We start from the raw sequence: 24992 nt of genomic DNA on the forward strand, positions 1-24992 counted from the left end.
TACTTATGAGATAGGTGTTTAGCTCCCTGAGATCTAAAATGGGGAGAAATGTCTTCAGCGTCTTCTTGACCAGGAAAAACCTGGAATAGAAACCGTTCCCTTTTTGAGAAAGGGGAACTGGCTCCACCGCTCCCTTGAGGAGCATCTGATGAACTTCGAGCTGCAAAAGACGCAGATGTTTTGAAGGCATGGCGGCAGGGGGCTTGGTAGGTGGCATATGAATAAACTCCAGCGTATGGCCATTTTGAATGATGCTGAGCACCCAACGGTCTGATGTTATCCGTTTCCAGTTGTGGAGGTATTGAGACATCCTGCCTCCCACAGATGGTAACGGGGAGGTGGGTACAGCAGGCAGAGCCAGAACGCCGCTATTGCCGTTTGGAGGTGTCACGTCCCTGGAGATTCTGTTTTTCTCTTGCGTTGGACCTAGAGAAAGAAGCGGTCTGGCCTCGTCTCTGTTGGTATGATGGTCGATACGACAGATGTAGAACCATAAGAAGAGTACTGTTGTTATTGGTACGAACCTCTGTAGGAAGTGGTACTCTTCCCTCTGGCACCACGGAAAGGTACCTTTTGATACGGAAGAGTTCCTAGAGATCTTGCCGTCTCCGTATCCTTTTTCATGTCCTGGAGGGCATCTTCGATATGTTTGCCAAATAATGCCTCACCATCAAACGGAAGGTCAAGGATCTTATTCTGGACCTCCGGCCGGAACCATGTCGCCCTGAGCAAGCCTTGGCGACTAAGAGAACAGCTGCGCCTGCCAGCGAACGGAAAGCTGTTGTGGCAATATCCATTGTGCAGTCGATCACTTATGCTGATGGAGCCTCTCCTTCCTGTAAAATCTTCTTGGCCTCCACCTTGGATTCCTGTGGGACCTGGTCTAAATATGGTGATAGATCGCACCACATTTGGCGATCACATCTGCCAAGGATCGCCAAAGCATTCGCTGCCCTTACCAAAAGACTGGCCATAGAGGAAAACCATTTCCCTGCATTATCAAGGTGCCTGCCTTCTTTATCAGGAGTAGTCAGGGGTGCAGAAGGATTGCGTGACTTTCTTTGAGCCGCCTGCGATATTACTGAATCCGGCTTCGGCTGACCCATGAAGGACGCTGGACTATCTTCAGGGGCCTTTAATTCTTCTCCAGGCGTGGCAAAACTGGAATGACAGTAGCCGGGTTTTTCATTGCCTTTAACCCCTCGACCCAGATTTGGCTGACAATGGGAATGGCACGGACCACTTTCCTGTAGGACTCCTTAAGATCATAAAAGGAAGCATTCCGTCTGAACCAAAGGCATAGGAATTTTAAATCTACTGGAGGCTCTTTCCATCAGTTTGTGAAACCCCCCCAATGTCTGCACGGGCAGAATCCACTGGATCCGGAGAAGGTAAAGCTGGGTCCAGGATTACATAATCATCCCACTCTACACATTGGTTCGATCTGTTGCCATCGTCCTGATCCTTGTCCGAGGAATCGTCTTATACTTCTTGAACCACTGGAGGTATACCTGGGCTGGAACAATCTGGGATGGATCTCCCGGAGAAACCACTGCAGAAGCTGATGGTGCCGACACAGCATATACAGCAGAAAAGGAAGAAGGAGGAGGAGGAGTAGTTTGAGAAAATCTATTCCTATAATGCTGTAACATGCCCTGGAGATCTGCCAGGACGGAAGAAGGGACTGAAACCATCTCCTTGCCTGCACCTTCCTGATGACGAAAGGATTGCTGGTATGAGCACTCATGAAGGTATTCGCCCTCAGAATCAGTGTCCTGGCATTTAACTAACAATTGAGAGGGGCTATGGGAATAGCCAAAAGAATCCTGGTCCTCTCTGTCAGATTCCACTTCTTCCTCGAACAACAGTGCGGGAGGCAAGGGGGTAGCCCTCCTTGGAGACGTCATATCCAGCATTATCCTCTATGGAAATAGTGATCCTCTCAGTCGACGAAGATGTCGTCAACAGTACCGTCAACGATGGGGTTGTAGGAGAAGCCATCGTCGATGGTTGAATCACCGAAGAGATTGGCGGCATCGACACTGCCGTCGAGCAGTCATCATCGTAGTTGCTTTCGCCGACACCATCTTCACCGCTACCGATCTAGACATACTCGTTGTCGTCGCTGTAACCGTCGTCTATGCTCCCGTCGACATAGACGTCGATATGTGGAGAGTAGAAGGTACCGTTGACTAGGTAGTCTACGGTGCAACTTTTTTCACCTGCGATTTGATGTCTTTGTCGACTGAATCTTCTGCAGCAGCATCCACGATCCGGAATCTTTCTCCGACTTCTCAGATGGCTTTTTAAAAGCTTTAGTAGACTCCACCACTAATGTAGCTGAAGATAGTCCTTCCCTCTCCTTTGCACCATGGTGAGGAGATTTGCTAGGACTCCGGCTCTCAAACTCACAGGGTGTCTTTTTTGAGGCCTTTACAGGACGTTCCGAGGATGGTGAAGCCCTACCCCTTTTCACTGACCTTCTAGATGAGGTCGCAGATGATAAATCCTCTGTCACTTGACAGAATTTCCTTCCTCGACCTCAGCAACTGGAGCCAAGTGAGGAGGCGACCCTCACGGTCCCGGGGAGTCTTTGTTGAGAAGGTGCGGCAGATCTTACATTCCGCTGCCTTATGATTAGGGTTCAGGCAATAAATGCAGTCCTTATGCCTGTCCTCCACATACAGCCTCTTCTTGCCACAGGTGGAACAAGCCTTGAAAAGGGCCTTCTTCTCCTTGTCCGACATTTCCAAATGAAATACCAAACAATTCTGAAGAAAAAATGCTGAAAAAGTAGTCAACTAGAGTTGAAGAGAGCAGAGCTTAACGCCTTAACTGCAGCGGCAATTCCGCTGCGCTGCAGGCGTTCTAATAAGTGGGCGGGGCTGCGTCGGCCATTCACAGCACTGGGGAGGGAGTGCTCCTGTTGCCGTTGGCCGACGGGAGCACGGAAGGGGTTTAAGGAGACTCCTTTAGCACAATGTGCGGTAGAAAATCTGAGGCTCTGAGGTTCTCTCAGGAGGGTTCTAAAGGGTGAGGCGAATATGATTGGTTGTTGCTTTACTTTGGACTCTTTTGCAAAAAGAGGTGGATATGTTCTCTTTTGTACCTACTGCTACGTTACTTTGTTTACCGAGACTCCCATTCAGCCGACGGTGAATGATACAAGCTAAGGGAATCTATGAAAGTTCCAATACTTGAGTAATTCTTGAAGACCAATATACCACAGGATTATGGCTTGGAATCCCGATCAGAGGCGCCAGTTGATTTTATTATTTCCTTGCTCACCATCAACCTGAAAATTAACTATTTCAAGACTGACTGGAAATCTTTTCGAACTAAATGCACCTCGACTGGAGCATGCTTCACTCTAAACGCTACTTAAGATAATTAGCAAATGCCTCAGAGCACCCATGAGTTCCCACTTTCACTGTGAAATATGCAGTGTGGAGTCCTTTATCATTGTTTCTTTGCTGCACAATTACATACAGGCTTTCGCATTATCAACGCAGCTAGCGTTTACCATTTGACATCGTAATGTAAGTGCCTATGCACAAAATGCCTTTTGATTTCACAATTATACATGCTTGAGCACTCCAGTACTGCGTGTAAGCACTGTGGAGCGCACGTGATTTTACTTTTTCACATTCCCGGTCTTCAATGGTGGCTTAACCCTTTGCATGCGTCGGACAGCCCCTAGCCACGCCCATACAGCCATGTTGGTTGATTTATATAGTTCACTGCAATAGTGTAACAGTGGGACTATTTTTGACCGTTTCTGTACAGCCACCTTCCCAATTTTGTTTCCAAGAGCAAATATTGGTTGATTTAATTTTTGGCCACTCATTGCCAAGTATTAATCCATGACAGCTTTGCCATGACACGCTATGATAGTACCTTTCTAAACTTTACATTACAGTTACCCCTGATGAAGGGTTTTCTTAAAATGCATTGGGTCTACGATGAAGCAGTCACTCATTGTGAATTCTGAATTGTCACATGTGGCACACACATTTCTTAGGAAAACTTTGAATACTAGCACAATAAAGGCTTCAATAAAGGAATAATTGAAGCACTGGACACTACTGTTTCGTTCAGACTAATAGTGTTGAACAAGTTACTTATCTTCGGAAACAATGCATCTGTAAGAGACATATGTTTGTTAAAGATTCTTTACATTAGAATTATCCCCAGGCGTCAGTCTGGATCCAGAGAATTTTCTCTTAGCAGTACCCCTGCACATCAGTAGGTGGTGTCGGTTTACTGCGTCCGTCGTCACTGGGATGACATTGTGATTCCTACATAGACGCCACCCCTGCGCCCTGACGTCAGTTGTGACGACTTTCCACGTCAGAAGCGCAGAGCTATGCAAGACACTGGCCACTGGTGGATGGTGGGCAAAGTGATAGTCTGTCCTATATGGAACAGGCTACTACTATATGGAAAGAGGAAAGAGGTTATCACTTTGGAAAGAAAAGAGGGCCTCGTACGAAGCACCACTTTGTCCAGATGAACAGCCAGAAAAGGAGGTTTGGAGGATAGAGCTTGAAGCTCACTCACTCTATGAGCAGAGGTGACGACAACAAGGAAAGCGGTCTTCAGAGTGAGGAGCCTGAGGGGGCAGTTGTTAGGAGGCACGAAGAGAGCACACACAAGATAGGTTAAGACCAGGTTCAAGTTCCACTTGGGCATTATTGTATTGTATTGTATTGTATTGCGACTTATATAGCGCACGTATCACCCGAAGGTATCAAGGCGCTTGCTTAGGGAACCCGTCCTGGTATTCCCCTGTGAGATACCCCAGCAGGGTATCCACAAGGTGAAAGCCAGGCATCCCGCCGCGAGGGGCTGTAGTGGAGATTAAGCAAGCTATTGCCCAGAGTCGCAGAGTGTGACCCCGTGAGTCGAGTAGGCACCGGAGCGAGAATTGTCGAGTCCGTGGAATTTTGAGCCCGAGACCTGCCGAGGCGGAGAATCGAACCCTGGTCCACGGCCGATCTCAGCTTCCTTCCGGGTCTGCCGCCTCTAACCACTGAGCCACGAAGGAGAAGGAGGAAAGAGATGAGTAATGCCCTTTAGAAATCTATTTACAATAGGGGACTTGAAAAGAGAAGGCGGACCAGGAATGCGAAGAAAGGCAGATATGGCCGAAAGGTAGCCTTTAAGAGGGCCCAGAGCAGAGCCCTGCTGGGCTAAACACAGAATGAACAAGAGTACCTCCGAAAGAGGGGCAGAAGAGGGATCCAAAGCCTTTGCTGTGCACCATGCCACAAACTTGTTCCATCTACAGGTGTATACCGTTTTAGTGGAGGGACACCTGGCAGCCAAGATGACATTACAAAGCTGTACACTGTCGCCGCTCAATCTCCACACAAGGAGGTGGAGGCTGGACAGGCTCGGGTAGAGGACCACCCTTTGCTGCTGTGACAGAAGATCCTCTTGAAGACTAAGTCGGATTGGAGGATAAATGGCCATGCTCAAGAGCTTGGGGTACCAGACTCATCGTGCCCAGTCCGGAGCCACAAGAATGACTTGGGCCCGGTAGCGCTTGATCTTCTTCAGCACTCTGGGCATAAGTGGTACAGGTGAAAAGGCGCACAGCAGGCCGCAGCTCTACTCGCGACAAAAAATGTCGCCGAGCGAGTGGCGCCTTGGAATTTCCAACGTGCAGAACTGCTGACACTGTGCTTTGTCTTCGGTGGCCAACAGATCTATCCAAGGCTCTTCCCACTGCTGAAAGGGACCTTGCACCACCTCTGAGTTAAGACGCCATCAGTGATCCATCATGCTCAGACGGTGGAGTTTGTTTGCCCAGGCGTTCAGAGAACCTGTCAGGTGTTGAACCACCAGGGATATACCCGGATGTTCCAGCCATGACCAAAGGCAGAGAGCCACTTGAAATAGGGTCAACGACCCCAACCCACCCTGTTTGAGTACCACATGGCGGTAGTGTTGTCTGAACACCTGCACTACTCTTCCTTTGATAGAAGGAAGGAATGCCTTTAATGCAAGACAAATCACCCGGAGCTCCAACAGGTTGATCTGGAGACTGGACTCCGCAGGTGACCAGAGACCTCTGATCTGCGCCCCATCCCAAAAGTGACATGTCCGTCACCACGGTCAGCTCTGGTTGGGGAAGGGAGAGGGATCTGTCGTTGACCCAATCTTGGTTTGTGAGCCACCACTGCAATTAACGTGCAGTCCCCTCCGAGATTTGAACGATGTCTGAAAGATTCCCCTGCTGCTGCGCCCACTGGAACTTCAGGTCCCACTGCAGAGCTTGCATATGCCACCTGGCATGATCCACCAGCAAGATGCAGGAGGCCATGAAGCCCAGCAGCCTCAGGGTCAATCTCACCGAAATCAGGAATAAAGGCTGAAACATTGGTATTATGGCCCGAATATCCCGGACTTGCTGCTCGGGAGGATAAGCCTGAAACTGCGCTGTATACAGAACTGCTTCGATTAAAAGGAGCATCTGAGAGGGAATAAGTAGTGACTTCAGCACGTTGATCGTGAACCCTAGAGACTGCATGCGGTCCGCTGTAGTCTGCAGGTGGGAGACGACAGCCTGGGGCGAGCCCGCCATTCAACAGCCACTCGTCGAGATAGGGGAAGACTGGAACCCATGATCTGCACAGATGAGCTGCGACCATCGCCATCACTTTCGGGAACACCCGAGGAGTGCTAGTAAGATCAAAGGGAAGTACGGTAAACTGAAAATGCTTGTGGCCTACCATGTACCGTAGGGAATGCCTGTGGGCTGGCAGGACGGGGATATTGAAATATGTGTCCTGCAAGTCCAACGCTACCATGCAGTCTCTGGGTTCGAGAGCAGAGGAAGCGGTTGAGGGCCCTGAGGTCTAAGATAGGACGCGGGTTTTTGTCCTTCTTGGGAACCAGAAAGTAGTGGTTGTAGCAACCACAAGCTGCTTTTGGCGCAGGGACCCTTTTGATAGCTTCCTTGGCCAAGAGAGCTGCAACTTCCTGGCAGAGAAGGGCCAAGTGATCCTCCGACATGCTCTGGAGGGAGGGGTAGTCTCGAAGGGGAGGGACTAGCCCTTTCGAATATCTGCAAAACCCACCTGTCCGACGTGATGTTCTGCCAGTTGGGGAGGTGATGGAGAATCCTGCTGCCCACTGGCTTCTGGTGGCCCTAAAAGATTGGAACAGGTGGCTAGACTGGGTCGAACGTGGTGGGGCACCCCATCCGTAGCCACAAAAGGAGCGAAAAGCAGACTGCGGTGGGAGAGAGGTCGCCACGAGTCCCAAGAATCTGGCTGCAGCCCTAGAATCCTTGAAGTGCTTGAGCGCCGAGTCGGACTTGTCACCAAAAGGTGGCGGCTATCAAAGGGCATGTTCAGTAAGGTGGATTGGACAACCCCAGAAAAACCAGATGTCCTCATCCAGGTGTAGCGTCTTAAGGCTACGGACGTTTAAACCGTTCAACCCAGTGAGTCGGCAGTATCCAGCCCACATTTGATGGTGAATTTGGCACAACCGTATCCCACACTGTACGGGTATAACGGCCCAAGACATGAGTTACTCATTGACCGCAGCGCTAAGCTAGCGGAAGAAAACATTCTTCCCAAGATGGTCCAGCTTCTTGGATTCCCTATCTGGAGGGGCAGAAGGGAATGCGCCTTTCGAGGACGAGGCTTGGACCACCAAGCTCTCTGGGGTGATGTGTTGGGAGAGGAAAAGTGGGTCGCCCGGGGCCGGGCGGTGGCGTCGGGCAATCATCGTGTCCACAGGAGCCCCTGCGCTGGGCTTGGACAAAGTGCCCAGAAGGATGTCTGTGAGGGCTTCATTGAAAGGCAGAAGGGGCTCAGATGAGTCTGACGCAGGTTGAAGCACCTCTGTCAGGAGGTTGGTCCTCATTGACACCAGGTGAAGCTCCCGGCCCAAGGCATCAGCCGCCCTACGCAACACAACCGCATGCGACGCTCCCTCCACCGTAGCCATGGTAGGAGGAGAAAGCATGCCGAGGGATCCAAACCACTAGCATCGCCCATGTCCTCTGGCCAGTCCGGCTCATTAAATTGGTCAGCTAAAGGGTCCACAGACCCCTCCCAGTCCTCCTCACCCTCCTCTGGATGCCATTCAGGCCTGAAAGGAACACCAGGGATGAACAGAGGCACAAACGTGCCTTCCGGCTCCGGTTAAGACATTGGTTCAACGCAGTTTCCAAGTCAGGGATGAGGCTGGGGTTGGCGCCAGATAGGAGCAGGACTAGCGCTTGGGGTGCAAACTCCAAGGAAGGTATTGTGAGGTCGACCGGCATTGATTTGGATCCAGGCCTGAATACTCGGGGGCTCTCATGCACCGGGGACGGAGCCGCCAGCGTCAAAGTCCCAGGGCCCCCAGCAGAGTCCGTGGGGACCGTAAGCACAACAAAGATGCCATGAAGCACTTTGTAGAAAGCTCAAATCTGGGCAAGGGGACGCTCCAGCAGATGGAGAGAAGCTCGGAACCATCCCTGGAGCAAGCCCCGAAGACAGAGCTGGAGAGGGACAACGCTCCGGGTCCAGCATTGCATCGGCCAACCGACAGGGAGAAGGCGAAGAGTAACGCTGCTTCTTCACGTTCTTTTTGTGCTTCGACCTACCCGAAGATCTCGAAAGCTTGGATGACGAGTGGTGGCGGCTCTGCAACCGGTCCCGTGACCTTCCTCTTGAACGGGACTTCTAGCGACGAGGGGCCGACTGCAGGGCCTCCAACAACCTTCGGGCTGGTCCCACAAAGACTTTGGATTCATGGCCCGGCAGTCAGAGCACGACTTCGGGCCATGGTCGCGCTCCAGGTTCCAAAGGCACATGAGGTGAGGGTCCGTAACAGACATCAGGCGGGTACAGGCCTCGCATGCTTTAAACCTGGTCAGACGATGGGACATTCCTTGTACACAAGGAGTCGGTAGACTCAAAAAAGAAGTCGACAAAAGTCGAGAAAAAACGTAGTCTAAAAACGACTAAAGGGGTAGCTCTCTCCGGATCAGCACAAGGCTGGCGTGGAAAGAGTGTACTGCTAAGAGAAAAAAATTATGGATCCAATCTGAAGCCTGTGGGTAATTCTAACGTAAGGAATCTATAACTAATAGTCTCTTTCAGAAGATTGTGTTTAATTTGGAAGCTTGTGGGCCTGAAAGTTGTGCGTCCTGGGTCTGGTTAACTGCCCGGTTCCCTGCTATTGACTTTTGGATTTACACGTCTGTACATACCAGGGCAGCACACCAAGTGCATTCTATCATTTGTCCCTCCAAACTTTGCAATTCTACAAATGGATTCATTTGAAATTAGCACTGTCTTAACTGATTCCAATCCTTACATCCTACATTGTAAATAAAGGAAAGGATATATAGATGTTAACCTTAATTACCGATTGTGGCAATCCCATGTAAAGCACTATAACAAACGTACTGTCAGGAATATTAAGTTTAAATCTTTCATATCTCTATATAGGATTTGCTTTCATGGTTACCCCCACTTTTTGCTGCTATCAATGTTTTTTTGACTGGTATGCCTGGGATCCTGCTAATCCGAAACCCAGTCACTGTGATTTCTCTGAATATGGTGAGTACTTGTGAACATCCTGTGAGAAGTTGGCCCGATATATGATGCTCACTAATTCTAGTGATCATCTTGTATCAGTCCAAACAGCCCTTATGGTGATTGGTTGTAAAGTCAACCGTATAGACCAGCTATCCTAGTAGCGTGGACAAAAGCAGTCTTTAGGCTAAACTCTTTATGGCATGTGAAGCCAGCTGTTTTACCACAATATAACCCCTTGAATACCAGATGAAAGGACACCACACAGGTTGTTATAAAAATAAACCGGTATTTATTAGTTAACATACACCTCTGGACTCTTTATGAGGTCAGAGGGCTAAGCACATGACAATACTACAAAAGAAATAAGAGTTCGCACAATATCTACAAGTGTGCCTGAGGGGCACGGCAAACCATATACTCAAAACAATGGAATGCGAGGAAAGAAAGTACTGTAAGGAGATCCAGAGGCTGGAGGATCGCTGGGACTACGCTACGAACTGGGTAAGTACGGAGCAGGAGGCCCACGGGACTCACGTGCAGAGTGGAAACTCTCACGCGGGATGCGTACCAACGTCTATGGATGCTACAGTTTACAAAGTTACGGATTCTGGATGAACCCGGCTGGATGGAGGGAAAACAACAGTGGACCTGGACACTAGGATAGTGGACACAGACTTCAGCACCTAGAAGCTTTAGTTACCTAACCCACAGGCTGCGGGTGCATAGGGCTGAAGTTGCGTCGGGTTTGCTGCGTTGATCCCAGTGATGCCTGAAACAAGAAGTTGCTGGCAGGCAGCCAGATGGAGGAGTACGGTGGTTCCAAGGATGGAACTGGATGGAAGAAGTTCTGAAAGGGAAGGGGACAGAGTCTCGGTCACTAGCCAGTGACGGTGCTGGAACCAGGAGGGAACCAGGGGCTGTCGCCGCAGTCAGGTGAAGGAAGGGTCGCTTCTCTCTGTAGCTGCGTGGACCAGGAGCTGCTCTTCACGACCAGGCTGGAGGCACGAGCTGTCCCACGTAGTCTGCTGCTGTCGGCGGTGTCGGATCGTCGATCTGGACAACAGGCCTTGGCTAATGCAAGCCACGCGGTGAAACAAAGATGGCGTCTTGTGTGGACCAGGAGGGTCCGGGGTGCTTCTCTTTTACAAGGAAGCAAGGGCCAGTCTGGGGGACCAGACTAGCAGTGTCGAAATCTACGGGTCGTCGTCTCAGAGGTCACTAGCCAGCCGGTAAGTGACCAGACAACAGGAAAGGCAACAACCAGACAAAAGGGCCCCACGCAGATCACGGGGATGCTGGGGGGCTGGTCTTTGGTGCAGGAGCTGCGTCGGTGTGGGGCTTCTAAGTCCCCAATGCACTCACTCGAGGAACCCTCGGGGTCGTGCTGGAAGCGCTGTGCAGGTTTCTTCAAGATGGCAGTCTCCACGTTGCTCGTCGCACCCACGGGTCCCAGCTGTGCTGTGGATGTGGGTAGAGGTCAGAGAGGTCTGGAGGTCCGGGTCTTGTCGAGCTGGATCGTCGGATTCCGGGAAGGAAGGACTTTGCAGCAAACCGCACAGAAGCTTGATGGTGCCTGCGAAGCAGGATGGTCACTCCCTGACCATAGGGGAGATTCTTCAGTCTTCTGATGTTCAGGAGGTCGAAGGTCAAGAGTTCTTCATGGAAGTTGTCAGGATTAATCTAATTTGGGAAGGGTGCCCGCTCCTATCTTTATCCTAAGAAAAGGGGCTGGCACGCGACTAGGTCCTGCCCATGGGTGGGACCAGGAGGGGGGTGGTTACACCACTCTCCTTTGTCCGGTCTCTCCCCAGCTCAGGGGCTGGTGTGCCCCTGGAACTGGTTTGAGCCGGCATATGCACAGTGAGCACCGGGGTGCCACTTGCAGTCACCTTCCTTTCAGCCCTGCCTACCTGGGATACACAAAATCCTGTCTGGGATACACAAAATCCTGTCTGGGATGGTGCTGGCACCGCCCCTGACAGGAAACGCTTTGTCCAGGCCTCCCTCGCTGGAAGGACTCCCAGCAGCAGGAGGGCAGACTCGTGTCTCGGTGGCAGCATCCATTTTGTGGAACTGAGGCTGTGTTTAACTATAACCGGGGTTACAGCTACCAACATGTCTTCTCCCTCTAGAGGGGTGGAATGCTACCCCCGTCGCCAGAACTGGCGAGGGAGTAGTATTCCAAAGCGTATGACACCTTACATGACATGTTTAGATAATGTCAGACCAAAGTTACCATAACCGCGAAGATTATAAGGCACTTAAAAGTATATGGTCTGACGCTATCATGGAAACGGCTAAGGGATAGATCCCGAAGGCCGCAGACAGGCTCAGCTCATGCCAGAGCACCATCTCACACTATTCCAAGCACTCCGCCTTCAGGATTGTTAAGGCCTGCCATAGGAGTGACTGATAGGAGATCTGTGTGCCCATTTTAGGTTTAGATATAGGTATACTATATCTAAAGCAAAGGGTGATTACACCACCTTGCTCCCAGCTGTCAAGCAGCCAGTTGTGTCTGTTTAGTTAGTCAGCCCAGGGGTGGCACAATACATGCTGCAACCCCTGGGAGACCTCTGGGTGCACCTCTGCCCTGGGTACAGGGACTCAAGAGAGGGCCCAGTGTCAATTCAGTACCTGGGTACAATTAGGAATAGAGAGAACAGCTAGGCTGTGGGTCTGATTAGCAGGCCCACAGCCAGGGAAAGTCGTAAATCAGTGAAGCAAAAAGCAAAAATCTGGGGTGGCCATGGGATTACAGACCCCACTCTCCTACACATCCACAATTGGCTACTGGTGTACCCTTGTAAGCCCCAAGTATATGGTGCCCAGGGAATATGTACACTTGGGGACTCCCATGAACTGCAGCAGGTATTGTGGCACCCATGAAAGACCACTTTAACTGTGACTACAGGCCTGCACGACAGATAGGTTTCCTTATATCTGAGGTTACCGCACTTAAAACCTATTTAGTCACCCCCCTCTGGCAGGCCTTTCAGTCCTGAAGGCAGGGTGCTTGGTTGTAAGTGTGAGGGTGTCCATGCATGGGCAGGACACTCCTATAAACCCCAGTTGATTCTCCAGGCTTAGTAAGTGCAGTCAGCCATTTTTATACATATAGAGTACATCAGTCATTACGAGTGATTTAACTATATAGTGGCTGCACTGAACCCGATCATGTCTGGTATCAAACATGTTGGAATCATACGCCAACACCGATTATAGTGTTGGAAGTATCATCCCAAGTACTGGTGGGCTCTTTGGAGTACCCCCCCTCCTCTACTCCCGGTTACAGATTTCAGGGTCTGACGGCAAGCTAGTGCTGCTGCTGGCCACATACCCGATTCTGCCCTCCTGCTGCTGAGCCAAGCTTGAGCAGGGGAAGGCAGAATAATAGGTTTCCTTTTGCAGGCTGGTGTGACCACCTCCCAGAGAGGACTTAGTGTATTGGGTTGGGGTGGGGGCGCTTGTCAGTGCCACCAGACTGCTTTGAAGGGCAATTTGGCGCCCTCCTTGCATACTCCTGTTTGAACCAGTTGAGGGAACCCTTGGCTCCTGCTCTGGCGCACAACTGGACAGAGGACATGGGAGTATCATCCCCTCTGTCTAGCCCTTCCTCGGGGAGGGACTCCTCAGTCGTCCTTACTGCTTTCTTAGGGTATAAAAGGGTTCAATTGCGGGTGGTTCCTCAGATTCATTGTGGAACAAGACTCAAGCCTGAAAACCACGTCACTCTTCAGCTGTCTTGACACTTCGCCTGGAAACGAGACTGCATCAAGGAAGACTCCTGGTCTTGCTGTTCTACAAGTCTTCTTTGTCGTTTGTGTTTCTTCAACAGACCTGTGGGAATGAAGGACACCCGAAGTAATTTTTCTTGAAGTGAAGGAGACACTCCCCTGCATCTGCAACGAAGCCGACAGGTCTGCTGCTCCTGTCTCCCCAAGTACTTTGAAAGGCTCAGGTGTGGTTCTGCAACTCCCTCGAGACCTGATAATTTTGAGGCCAGTATCCCTCGTCAGAACGGCTGGGACCAAACTCATGTGCACCATGTTGACTTGATATCGCCTAGGCTTGTTGGCTCTGCACTCCAGAGATCTTCAGGCTAAAATAAGCTCCAGCACCTCTTCCTGTCAAGTGCAGTGTCTTCACTGCATCCTCTGCACTGTGGGCCTTACTTGCTGGTGAGCTGCTAGAGGTCCTCTTGCAACTCATATTCCTTCGGCCTGTGGGTCCTCTTGGGGGTGGTCTTCTGCTCCAGTGGGCTCCTCTGCTTGCTCAGGGCCTGATCCGACTCCCCTGCTCTTGGCGAGTCCCTTCAATTTTGCTGGTCCCACCACTGCTCCTTTTTCGCTTTTCACACCTGGTGTAGCTGCCAAAGCTTATTGGTGCTCCCGCTGGACACAGACCCGCCTGTTCTCGACTTCCAACGTGGGACAGCTCGTGTGCGGCTCCTGATCTTCCTCAGCATCGCTTGGTCCTTACAGCTGCAGTGACAAGGTCACCTTCAACTCTCCTGCACCGTCCATAAGTGGGCATCACACTTCCGATCCTCCTGGTCACCTCCAAGTGGCATTGACAATGTCCCCATGGCTAACAGGTACTTAACTTCAAGAATCCACCCTTGGATTCCACCGGACTCCTGCACAGTCTTCTCCAGTGGCATCTTTTCGGAAGTCCTCCATTGTGGTTTTCAGCGGTTTCAGACATCACTTCACACCTATGCGCCCTGCTTCCCTGGTTCCTGGAGTATCCATGGTTGGGGTGACAACACTTCTGTCTTCCACAGGGTATCTTTAAGGTTCACTGGGAAGGGTCCTTCTTGAAAACTGCAATCGTGACTTCCCCGTGGACTCCTACTGGACACGCGGCTGAGTTTCCACTCTGCACACAGCCTCTGTGGGGCTCCTGGGCACTTACCTTGGGTAGGTCCTTGTGACACCCAGCTCCTCTGAGTCTCCTGGTCTAAGTCCCCACTTTGGTCGCATTTCGCATTCCACTTTCTAAGTATATGGTTTGGTCTTCCCCAGGAGACCACTGTATTTTGTTCTTACTTACCTATTGGCAATTGAAGTATTATTGTGTATTTCTCCGGGTAGCGGATATACCAATGTGTTAGTGATTGTTGTGTAATAGACATTTTTATATATACACACAATGTGGTTCTTTTTTTTAACCTACACTACATGATTAGCCTGATAAAACAAGCTGCTTAACACTCCTTCGAGATAAGCCTGAACGCATCTCTCCACAGCTACCACTTTGAGAGCTCTCAAAAGGTTATCAAAGACCACTAAAATCACCATAAGGGTTGCCTAGATTAGTGCAAGGTGCTTCACTTAAATAAGTGTGCACCATACGAGTTTTAAACCCAGTGGAATTACCCAATTATAAATGGGCTTATGATAGGATTGGCACAATTATTTTCTTGTTTTTTTTAAAATTTAACATGGGGGCCCTGCTTATCGTTAGTGCACAATGTTATAGCATGTAAAAGTACACGTTTTTGGTTATTTTTGTTTTATGTTATGCCTGGATTTCAGAATGTAACTGGGCACAGTGGGCGATGTTTGCTACATATTCACGTTATGGATTGCTTGTTTGGCATGATTTAATGTTTGGATTTAAGTTTTTCTTTCTTAAGATTGTCTACATTGATGGGCTTTCCTTATATTTTAGTTACCCCTGAAGAAAGGTGTTATGCCTGAAATGCATGAGGTGATAACCTTCATGGTTAACCAAGATGTACTGAATTACATCATGCTTTAGGATAAAGCCTGGATAAGCATTTGAAGCCTCGGTTGTGAATTTGAACAGTACTGAAGAATATGGAATGAATATGGTTAACTTGGACTAAAATTGGTCTTGTTTTATGACCCAAGTAACTCAAGTCATATTGGCTGAGCAGCTTGTGACTGGTGCACGACAATGCACCAGCTAGTTTTGGAACACAGGGATGTGTGCCATGTCGACTCTTCAGTTTTAGCTGAACTAAAGTCTGCACTGGCAGTGTGAGTGTTTGGTGAGGGATCTTTGCATGCTTCGGCCCTTAGAGACCATCTCTGATCACAAGGCCCTTGGTACTAGTGGTAACTTTTACAAGGGACTTGCATGTGCGCCAGAGGTGTGCCAGTTGTGGAAACAGGTACAGTTTTGGAAAAGAAGACAGGTACTGGTAACCTGATTAGCAGGGACCCAGTGCACAGTTAAAGTGCATCAGGAATTAGGCAAAAAGTGTGGGGTAACCAAGCAAAAAGGGGCACCTTCCTACACCCTACCCTAAGATATTTTATACCACTTGCTAAATACTCTCATCGAGAGGGCAATATGTTGTGAGAATCTCAGACATTGAGAAGGAACTCAAAGCTAGTTCCTGCTTGCACTTGAACATTCAAGTGCTTTATATGTTCCGAGATATGATACAATAAAGTTTTTATCGGAAGAAAATACTAAACACTTGTGATTCAAATTTGTTTTTAAAATGCTTTCAAGTCAAACATAAAATATATCATAATAAAGGTATTAATCATCGAAGTGAAACTAAACTTGGTTTTAACATTTGATTTCCATCCATGTTTCATGAAAAATTTTACATACCCGTTTTCCATCTTTGGTCTTCTTTAAATTCCAAGTGCTATCTGGTGACTTCTCAAAGAATTTTCTTGCTTTGGGTGCTTGGTCAAGAATGTGACTAGTTGGTACACCCAAAACCTCAACTATTTTGTTCATTTGATCCACCTGTTTGAAACGGCACATATTTTAGAGTGTACTTACAACTTTACTACTTAAATCTTCAAACTGACTTCGAAATGAACAAACCACAGCATTTGTTAGAACCAAAATACATTTTGAACAACCATGCAATATAGCAGATTCATTACAATTACAAACAAGTCTTAGATAAAATATGCAACATTACCAATCACACTCAAACATTAAATAAAGTTATTTACGGGGAGGAGCTACGCTAGCAACCAAGATGGCCGCATAAGCTCCCGGCTCCGTCGACCTCCGTCGCTGGTGGATATATCCTGAACTTAATCCTGACCTCCCGCCGGACTCCCGTGTGTCTGAATCGTCTCCGAGTCCAGGGGCGCAATCCCGGAGTCTTTATCACCTTTTTTGACGCAGTTAAACCGTCTGTCATTTTCGGGCCTACTCCAGACTATAAGCCGGGGCCTCGAGTACTGACCCAGCCGGGTTTCAGTTGAACAACATCGGCCGCGGGTACCTGGCAGGGTCCGGTCTCATCGGAGTGACACGAATTCTCGATCCTGGTGGTGGTCTCGAGTCCCTGCGTATACTGGCCAGACGGCGACGAGACGTGGCTGCCACGGTGAGTGGGGGTCCGGCTCCTGGGACCCTGCTGCAGCCCTCGGGGACCGCGGGGGGGGCCCCCGCTCTCGGCAGCGGTGTAAAGAGCGCAAAGCCTGAAAATCGCCAGTCGCCTTCGCCCACCCCACTCCAGTTGGTTTCCCCGGAGTAGCCGGCCTCCGGGGTTGATGACCTGCTTTGTCATCGATTAGCGGAGATGGATCGGACGACGTGTGGACCGACACTGGGGACTGTAATGGCCGCCATCGGGGCTCTTCACTGGCAAATGGAGGCTGCTCTCCACAACTTGACTGTACGCATCGAGACTTTTTGTTCGAGGCCGGACCCTAGCCCAGAGTCAGACCCGCAACATATTGTGACCCCCGCGAAGCTTGATTTTATCCGAGAGGAGAACCCCGAGCATCATTATAATCTGATGCCTATTGTATCTGCGCAACTACAGCAGCCCGCGACTGGAGCCCCTGACCAGCCAGCAAGTTCGGCAAAGTCATCGCCCGCACAGGACTTATTTCTTTCTTCGTTTCCGGAGACCTCCATTGATATTCTTTGGATTGACTTTCGTGTTTCTGATAGACTTCGAGACTTGACTCTTCTGACCCTTTTATGCTATATTGATCTCCTCCCTTTTCTACAACGTCTTGACTCTTTTGCTGTTATGCTGGTCCTATCGAATAGTGTTTGTGTGATGGATCGTAGAGGCCAGGGCTGAACTTGACTGTTTTGATTCTGTACAGGGACTTCCTTTGACACTGCTGGGTGGTATCGGTGGGAGCCCGCATCGTATCGTAAGACATTCCTCCTCCATCTTTTCCCTTCCTTGGGGTGTAGTTTAGGGGGCGACAGGCACGCTGCTAGTGGGGTTAGGTCGTAGCCATCCGCAGGGGTGCAGGGTGGGGGGTTGAGGGAGGGTTTTTTATTTTTCCTTTATTTTGTTCTATGACCTATCTTTTTCCCTTTTCCCTTCTTCGCAAGAGATGTGGCATATTCTCCTGAGCTTGTTGTTATGCATATTCGGGTGTCGAGTGTCCATTTTTATATCCTGTATCCTTGGTGGGCAGATTCTGATAATGTTTGCTTATGATTATTTGTATTGTATTGTTTTGACCCAGCTCCGGCTGGTATTGATACTTTTCGGATGCCTACAATTGTAGTGTATTTCTCTATTTCTTCTGCCCGTTCGCCACTGTAATATGTACTACCAACGATACCCGAAATGTACATTTCTACTCTTGTGTTATAATTAATAAAAATATATTTTAAAAAAAATAAAGTTATTTACATGCTGTTGGTTTTCTCCTGCAACCTACTGCTATATTTAGAATAGCACAACGTTTTTTATTTTCAAAACCCTTGGCTTCTTGTTTCAGGTGGGCATCAAATGATTACTGCTAACAATTACTAAACATAAAGCACTTAGTCTTCTCAGATTTGCTACAGTATCATAATAGGAGTTAGAATGTTTATCACTTAATGTATTTTGAGCATTTGCATTACTTTGCACTTGGGTGTGTTGGGGAGTCACAAAGGAATAAGCAAAACAAGCTGCAAACTCATGGTTAAAAATAAGAATCTCATTCTATTTGCTATGCATATTGACGATTCACCTGCTGTGCACAGACTATAAAGTAGTACACTCTAGTTCAGGGGTCTCTAACAAGTAGCTCGGGAGCTACTTGTAGCTCACCAGGACCCTGAAAGTAGCTCTCAGAGTTAAAGACAAACCAAGACAATCTTAGAGAGTCTATGCATATTAAAGAAGGCAGCACCGCTCATCTCAAAACACTCGGAGTGAAAGCCAACCAAACCAATAGCAGACCCTTATAATGATAGTCAAACACAAACTGAGTTGTGTTACGAGGTCTGCCACATGACCATCTCTATCCACTCTAACTCTAAATCACAAGGAGATTGGCCATGTAATACGTCCTGCCTTATCAGTCTTAGCAGATATATGAACAATGGACTATCAAAGAGTGACAGTAGTAATCTGTGCTGATCCACCAAAGTGTGGGACTGTAAGAGCCAGAGAAATTTGTTCGGAGCATGATCAACCCAAGAGCTGAGAGGAGCAGGGTATGGATCCAGAGCAAAGAACAAATAAGAGCCTCATCTGCATTCATTTCTGTGCCTGTCTGACATGGTGTTCCTCCCTAAAAACACTGCATAAAGGGCTTTATCTTTGATGCAATTGTTTCTGTTCATGGCATAATAGTGGTATGGTGCAATAATGGTCATCCTTGATTAATACAGGTATTTTGTTTAGTGTAGTGTTCCCATACCGGCTGCCATCATTGACGTATTAAGAGCATGACTGGCCTACTATTTGCCACTCCTGACAGAATGAGGACAGTACCTTGCATAATAATGGCCATAATTGATATACAATGGGCATCCTGGATGTAATGGCGTCCAGCCTTGGTACGTTGGCCCTGGTACAGCAGTGGCTATTATTCACATAGCCTAGGCATCCTTGGTGCTATGGTGAGTATCCATTTCCTAGGAATGTGATACTTTGGCACTTTAAGCAGATTCTGTCTATGTGAGGCATTTTTACATGATAGTAATGATATTTGGGGATTGTGTGCTTTCTAAAAATGAAAAATTATATTTCAAAGGCAAATATGTTTTTTTCATAAAAGGTTTTTATTCTGAAAACAGTTTGTTTGCTAAAAATGGAAAGTGGTATTTGATAGAAAAAAATTGCGTATTTTCAAAAACGAATATGCTGACATTTAAAGTTGATTGCCAAATGATAATTTAAGCTGAGTTGAGTGGGACTTACTTCTTTAGTTCTGTCTTTTGTGCCTCTGAGAATTTGATAATTTGAATGCAACTTCCTTAGAGAGGTGATGGCCTTTAAAATCGAGAAGTGTTTTCCTGTCAATTCTGCTGGTAACCTTGTCTGGAAGGCTTGGGTGGTCACTACTGATAATCCTGCTTAGAGTGGTCATTGTGTAAAGTTAACACACGTAGCCACTATTTTACAGTGAAAACATATGCTAGTAGCTCGGCAGGACTTTCCTTGAGCAGAAGTAGATCTCAATGCCGAAAAAGGCTGGAGACCCCTGCTCTAGTTTCTCTGAAGTGGTTGTTGGCATAAAGCTGAGTGCACCTTTCTTATAAGTGGAATGTGGGAGCAGTGTTCCTTCAAGGGTATCATCGTCCTCTGCATAACATGTTTTTTGACTTAGATATGGCCTTACCCAGATGTGGTTGTGCAAAAAGCATCTTTGTTTTGCGGATTGGCTTTGTACGGTCAGTATAACCCATAAGAGCCCTTGATAATGCTCTATAACTGCTTGAAAGCATTAGTTCAAAAGGTGGGCCACAAACCTTTTATGTACTGTTTTTAAATCCCACACAGTTACTAGAAGCTTTCTGGGTGGAATTACTTCAAGACATGGAGGCGCACAGCGGAATGGCTGCCTGATCTGCAGCTCCGCCGGGCGATCACCTACAATGTGATCCATTGCCGCTTCAACCCCACCAACCCACATTTCGCGACCATCCACATGTAGGGGAAGATGGGGGGTACAAACGGACCTGGACAGACACGGTCTCTACCCCCGCCTTGCAGTTCGTTGCCGTGAAGCTTGCGATGAGAATCGGGCTGCCTGACAAAATGGCCGTCGGTGGCTCGCGGATCCTGAGCGAGCGCGGCGGATTCAGCGTGGGACTGCCAGCCTAGCCCAGCGTGCACAGCCCGGGGGTAAGCACCTGCCACCTGGCCCAGAGTGACTGTTATGCGCTGCTCTCACCCCTGAGTAATACCGGCTGGGTCCGTCACCACCCCGACCGCGCGCCTGACAATATGGCGGCGCCTACTGCTGGGGTGACGGGCACTTCAAGTTTGCGCCGGTGAACTCTAATTCGGCTGTGCTGAGCTCGCTGACAGGCAGATCGGCGTGAGGGGCTGCGGGACAAACAGCTGCGTGGCACGTAAGCTCGGGGACGGCTCATCACCGGCGTCCCGTTACCACCCGACCTGGCAAGCTGGGGAGAGGATTGCTGGACTGCCGGGAGGCTTACACAGCGGGAGATAGCCAGACAAGGGAAAGCTATCTCATCTGCGCTAACTGCGGTGGGGCCCCCCGGAGACAAAAGAGCGCACTATCACCTGACTTCGCGCTGTTGCTGGCATAATCTGACCGCATCCCACCCATAGCCCACGCACCCTGGCGAGAGACTCCTAGCGGCAGCCTGATCAGGCGCAGAGTTAACTCCACGTGCAGCTGCTGGCTATCACTGCCGAGGAATCACGGCGACGGCGGTCAGAGTAACGAGGGCATCTGGGCCCACATTGCGAAAAGTGCATTCACCGGCCACCACAATGGGAAAGCCTGATAAGCAGCAACCAAAACTTTCCTTTGACAACAGGAAGGCGACGAAGCCTGCAGACGATATGACGGAGACCGGCGGATCTTCAGAATCGCTGCCAACTAACAACATAGAGAAGATTCTGATGGCAATTCAGTCGAATCTGCAGGATATAAACGGTAAGCTGGACAGTCTGACAAGTAGGATGGATGGCATGGCTGCTCGACAAGAAAAACATGGCGAACATTTGGATGAGGCGGAAACGAGGATCTCGGCCGTTGAAGATGAAGCGCGAACTTCCACCACCAAATGCGCGGGAATGGAACGAATCCTGGAGGTGATCAAAGCGAAGGAGGAGGATTTGGAAGCGCGCTCGAGGCGCAATAACGTGAGGATCACGGGCCTGCCAGAAACGAACAACACTGGACGAATGGAACATTACGTCGAGGGTCTGTGTAAGGATATCTTTGGTGCGGAGGCCCTGTCGCAGGTCTTCATTGTGGAGAGAGCCCATAGGTCATTAGGCCCCAAGCCGCCGCCCGGTGCTACGCCTAGGCCGATTGTGGCGCGGATTCTCAATTATCGGGACAGGGACGCGATCCTCCGGCTCGCAAGGGAGAAGGGCAAAATCACCCATCAGGGCAACTCTCTGGAGTTTTACCCGGATCACACGGTCGCTGTTCAGCAAGCACGTAAGGAATACACCGCAGTGAAGGCTAAGCTGCGTGATTTGAACATTGGCTACTCTATGTTATATCCTGCCCGACTTCGAGTGGTGTGGAAGGAGAAGACGGTCGTGCTGGCGACACCCAGAGCGGCCCTTGACTTTGTTAAGAAGATACAGCGGGAGGAGAGGTCAGAGTCCCAGAATGAACAGCACAGAGACTCGGACTGATGCAACTGGTGATATCCATCGTTGAACAGCGGTGAGTTTTGCTGTAAAGATGGCTAACATAGACTGCTACATGGCCGTTCTCAGCCGTACTGGGCTGCGCCGATTGGTACGAGACTCCTAGCGGTGGGGTGTTGGCGCTTTAATTCTACACTGGGCATTGGAAGGGTGGGGATCCGTTGGGATGGCGAGGGCTGAAATACACTTCTGTACTGAACTGTGACCGATACCCATGACTGACCCTTGCTTCCACGCTCTCCCCACTGAGCAACTGGTCACACAGCCACGTTGGACTGCAAATATTGCTGAAGCTGTGGGCGGTGGGTCGGATCTTTCCCCGTACATATGCTCGTAGACCCTCTGGTCTGGAATGGGGAGGCGAAGGAGGCGGAGATCATTTAACACTACAATGCATACCACGTTGTGGGGTGCTATCTTGCAGAGGTGAGATCGTACCTGACCGCCTCTGTTTACCTAACTACATGGGAAAACTGGCCGGCCTGGACCTAGTTCCTAACATATGCATCTGTTCACTGTGGGGTGTAGCTACGTTTCCCCTATGACTGCGCCACTACCTGCACACATGTGAGGAGTTGTAATGGGGAAGTGGGGACTGTGGATCAATGGACACATATATTGCGAATATGTTCAATTTTCCTAGTATCGCCTGCACCCGTCCACCGGGTGAAGGGTTGTGCTCCTGGCGGTCCTCCATGAGGGAAGTACCCAACGCAAGTTCTTAGTATGAGCACGGAGTTGTTGGTTATGTGGTTGAGGGAGTTGTGCTCTGAGGGGGTATGGCTTCGGCAGGTTGGGGTTGCTGGAGTGGGTGGGGGTTGGGGAGGGGGGATGTTTGACTGTTTACAAAGACCGAAGGCATTGCAAGTGTACACATTCTTAGGTTCTCCACGGAGAGGGACTGACGTTGCAGCGTATGTTCATTGTGCTGTGTGTGGACAGACACCAGGTATGTCACTTGAGTGTGCAGGGATGAGTGGTATTGCATTATTTACGGACGTCCGGTTCTAGAAGTGAGAGCAGACTGTGCCTGAACGTTCTTACTTGGAACATACGGGGGTTTTCGCGCCCTCAGAAAATTAGACAGGTCTTTGCTAACCTTACCAGATGGAACATTGATATAGCATTCCTGCAGGAATCACACCTCGCACCGAACACTCACGCTACATTGGAGTCGAGATGGGCGGGGGCGTCCTACAGGGCCTCATATTCATCTTACTCCAGGGGGGTGCTTATTTTGATTAAGAAAGGGATCAACTTTGAGGCAAAGCATGTGACACAGGACCCCTCTGGCAGGTATGTGCTTGTGACAGGTACACTAATGGGCCAACATGCTACACTCCTTAATATATATGGACCGAATACCGACGCACCAGAATTTTTTCGGGACGTTTGGGGACACTTGCAGAAACATGCTAACACGCACATGTTATGTGGGGGGGACTGGAACGTGACATTACGGGACGGACTGGACCGCTCCTCACATTCATTGGAGCAGCACAAGCAATCAAGACTGATGGTGGGCCACATGATGGGAGATCTGGCCTTAGCGGATCTCTGGAGATTGCAACACACTGACGCGCCAGGCGCCACACACATCACCGCATCTCACAATAGTTTGTCCAGACTGGACTACTGGTTGGGTTCCAAGGATGTGGCTCTGTGGGTTCGTAAATTGCAAGTACTGCCACGCACATTATCGGACCACAACCCGGTCCTGTTGCAGATAGATATTCCGCATTACGCACCCCCCCCCCATTCCAATGGCGATTTAATTCCCAGGCCTTTACAGACCCAATATATGTTAACACCTTGACAAAGGCGATAAAAGACTACTTCGCTATTAATTCACAAACTACGGAAGACCCATGTCTCCTCTGGGAAGCCTTCAAAGCCACGATTAGAGGTGTCTGCATTGGCACTACAGTAGGAGTACTCAGGGACATCAGGTGCCAGATTCACCGCTGCGAGAGACAAATGAGGGACTTAGAACTGTTGTATGAAACGACACAAGATGTTTTGTTATTACCCAAGTTGCGCGATTTACACACTGAACATGCTGATTTTTTGGCGTCGGAAATTAAATACTTGGATCGCAAACATGTAGCTAGGGCCTTTGGAGAGGGGGGTAGACCAGGGAGTGTACTGGCACGGAAAATATGTGAGGGACGGGGACAATCGGCGATACTCAGAGTTAAATCTGAGGAGGGTGTATTAAAAACACACTCAACGGACATATTGAATTGCTTTGTGGACTCCTTCAGCACGCTATATCAATCTCAACCCTCAGCGACAGCTGAGGAAACGTATGACTACTTGCATGATGTGGCGATTGGCTGGCTATCGGACGCACATAGGGAATACTTGGCTTGGCCCATCACGGTGGAGGAGGTAACTGAGGTGATCGCTTCACTCCCAAATGGTAAGGCACCGGGCCCTGACGGGTTCACATCCGAATTTTATAAAAAGTTTGTGGATGTTGTCGCCCCCTATCTGGTGGACATGTATGGTGCTTCCTTTGAGAAATCGTTGCTCCCCCCCACCATGCGGGAAGCATTGGTCATTGCACTCCTAAAACCATCCAAGGATCCGGAGGATTGCGATTCCTACAGACCTCTGTCACTGATAAACGTAGACTCGAAAATCCTCGCTAAATTGCTAGCTGTTAGGCTGTCCCCCTTGATGACCCGCCTGGTACTTCCGGATCAAGCGGGATTTGTTCCCACCAGGTCCACCTCGCATAATACTAGATCCCTGTTCGCACTGTCGCACTACCTGCAACCCTCGGTTAAAGCGGTGGCTGTCATGCTCGACGCCGCGAAAGCGTTCGATTCTGTTGAGTGGCGTTATATGCTCACTGTCCTCAATAGGATGGGTTTCCCTAA

General features: G+C 49.4%; 1 protein-coding gene across 2 annotated transcripts in view; it reads right to left on the bottom strand.

Moving 5' to 3' along the window:
- Positions 1-24992, bottom strand: part of DYRK1A (dual specificity tyrosine phosphorylation regulated kinase 1A) — a 786609-nt gene that overhangs the window by 98514 nt on the left and 663103 nt on the right. For both annotated transcript variants that reach the window (XM_078656853.1, XM_078656854.1), the window contains exon 10: positions 16143-16283. In XM_078656853.1, the coding sequence (XP_078512979.1) occupies positions 16143-16283 (141 nt within the window). The remainder of the gene's footprint in view (positions 1-16142; positions 16284-24992) is intronic.

The sequence above is a fragment of the Lissotriton helveticus genome, chromosome 8 (genome assembly GCF_964261635.1).
Source record: "Lissotriton helveticus chromosome 8, aLisHel1.1, whole genome shotgun sequence".
In the NCBI taxonomy this organism is placed as follows: domain Eukaryota; kingdom Metazoa; phylum Chordata; class Amphibia; order Caudata; family Salamandridae; genus Lissotriton; species Lissotriton helveticus.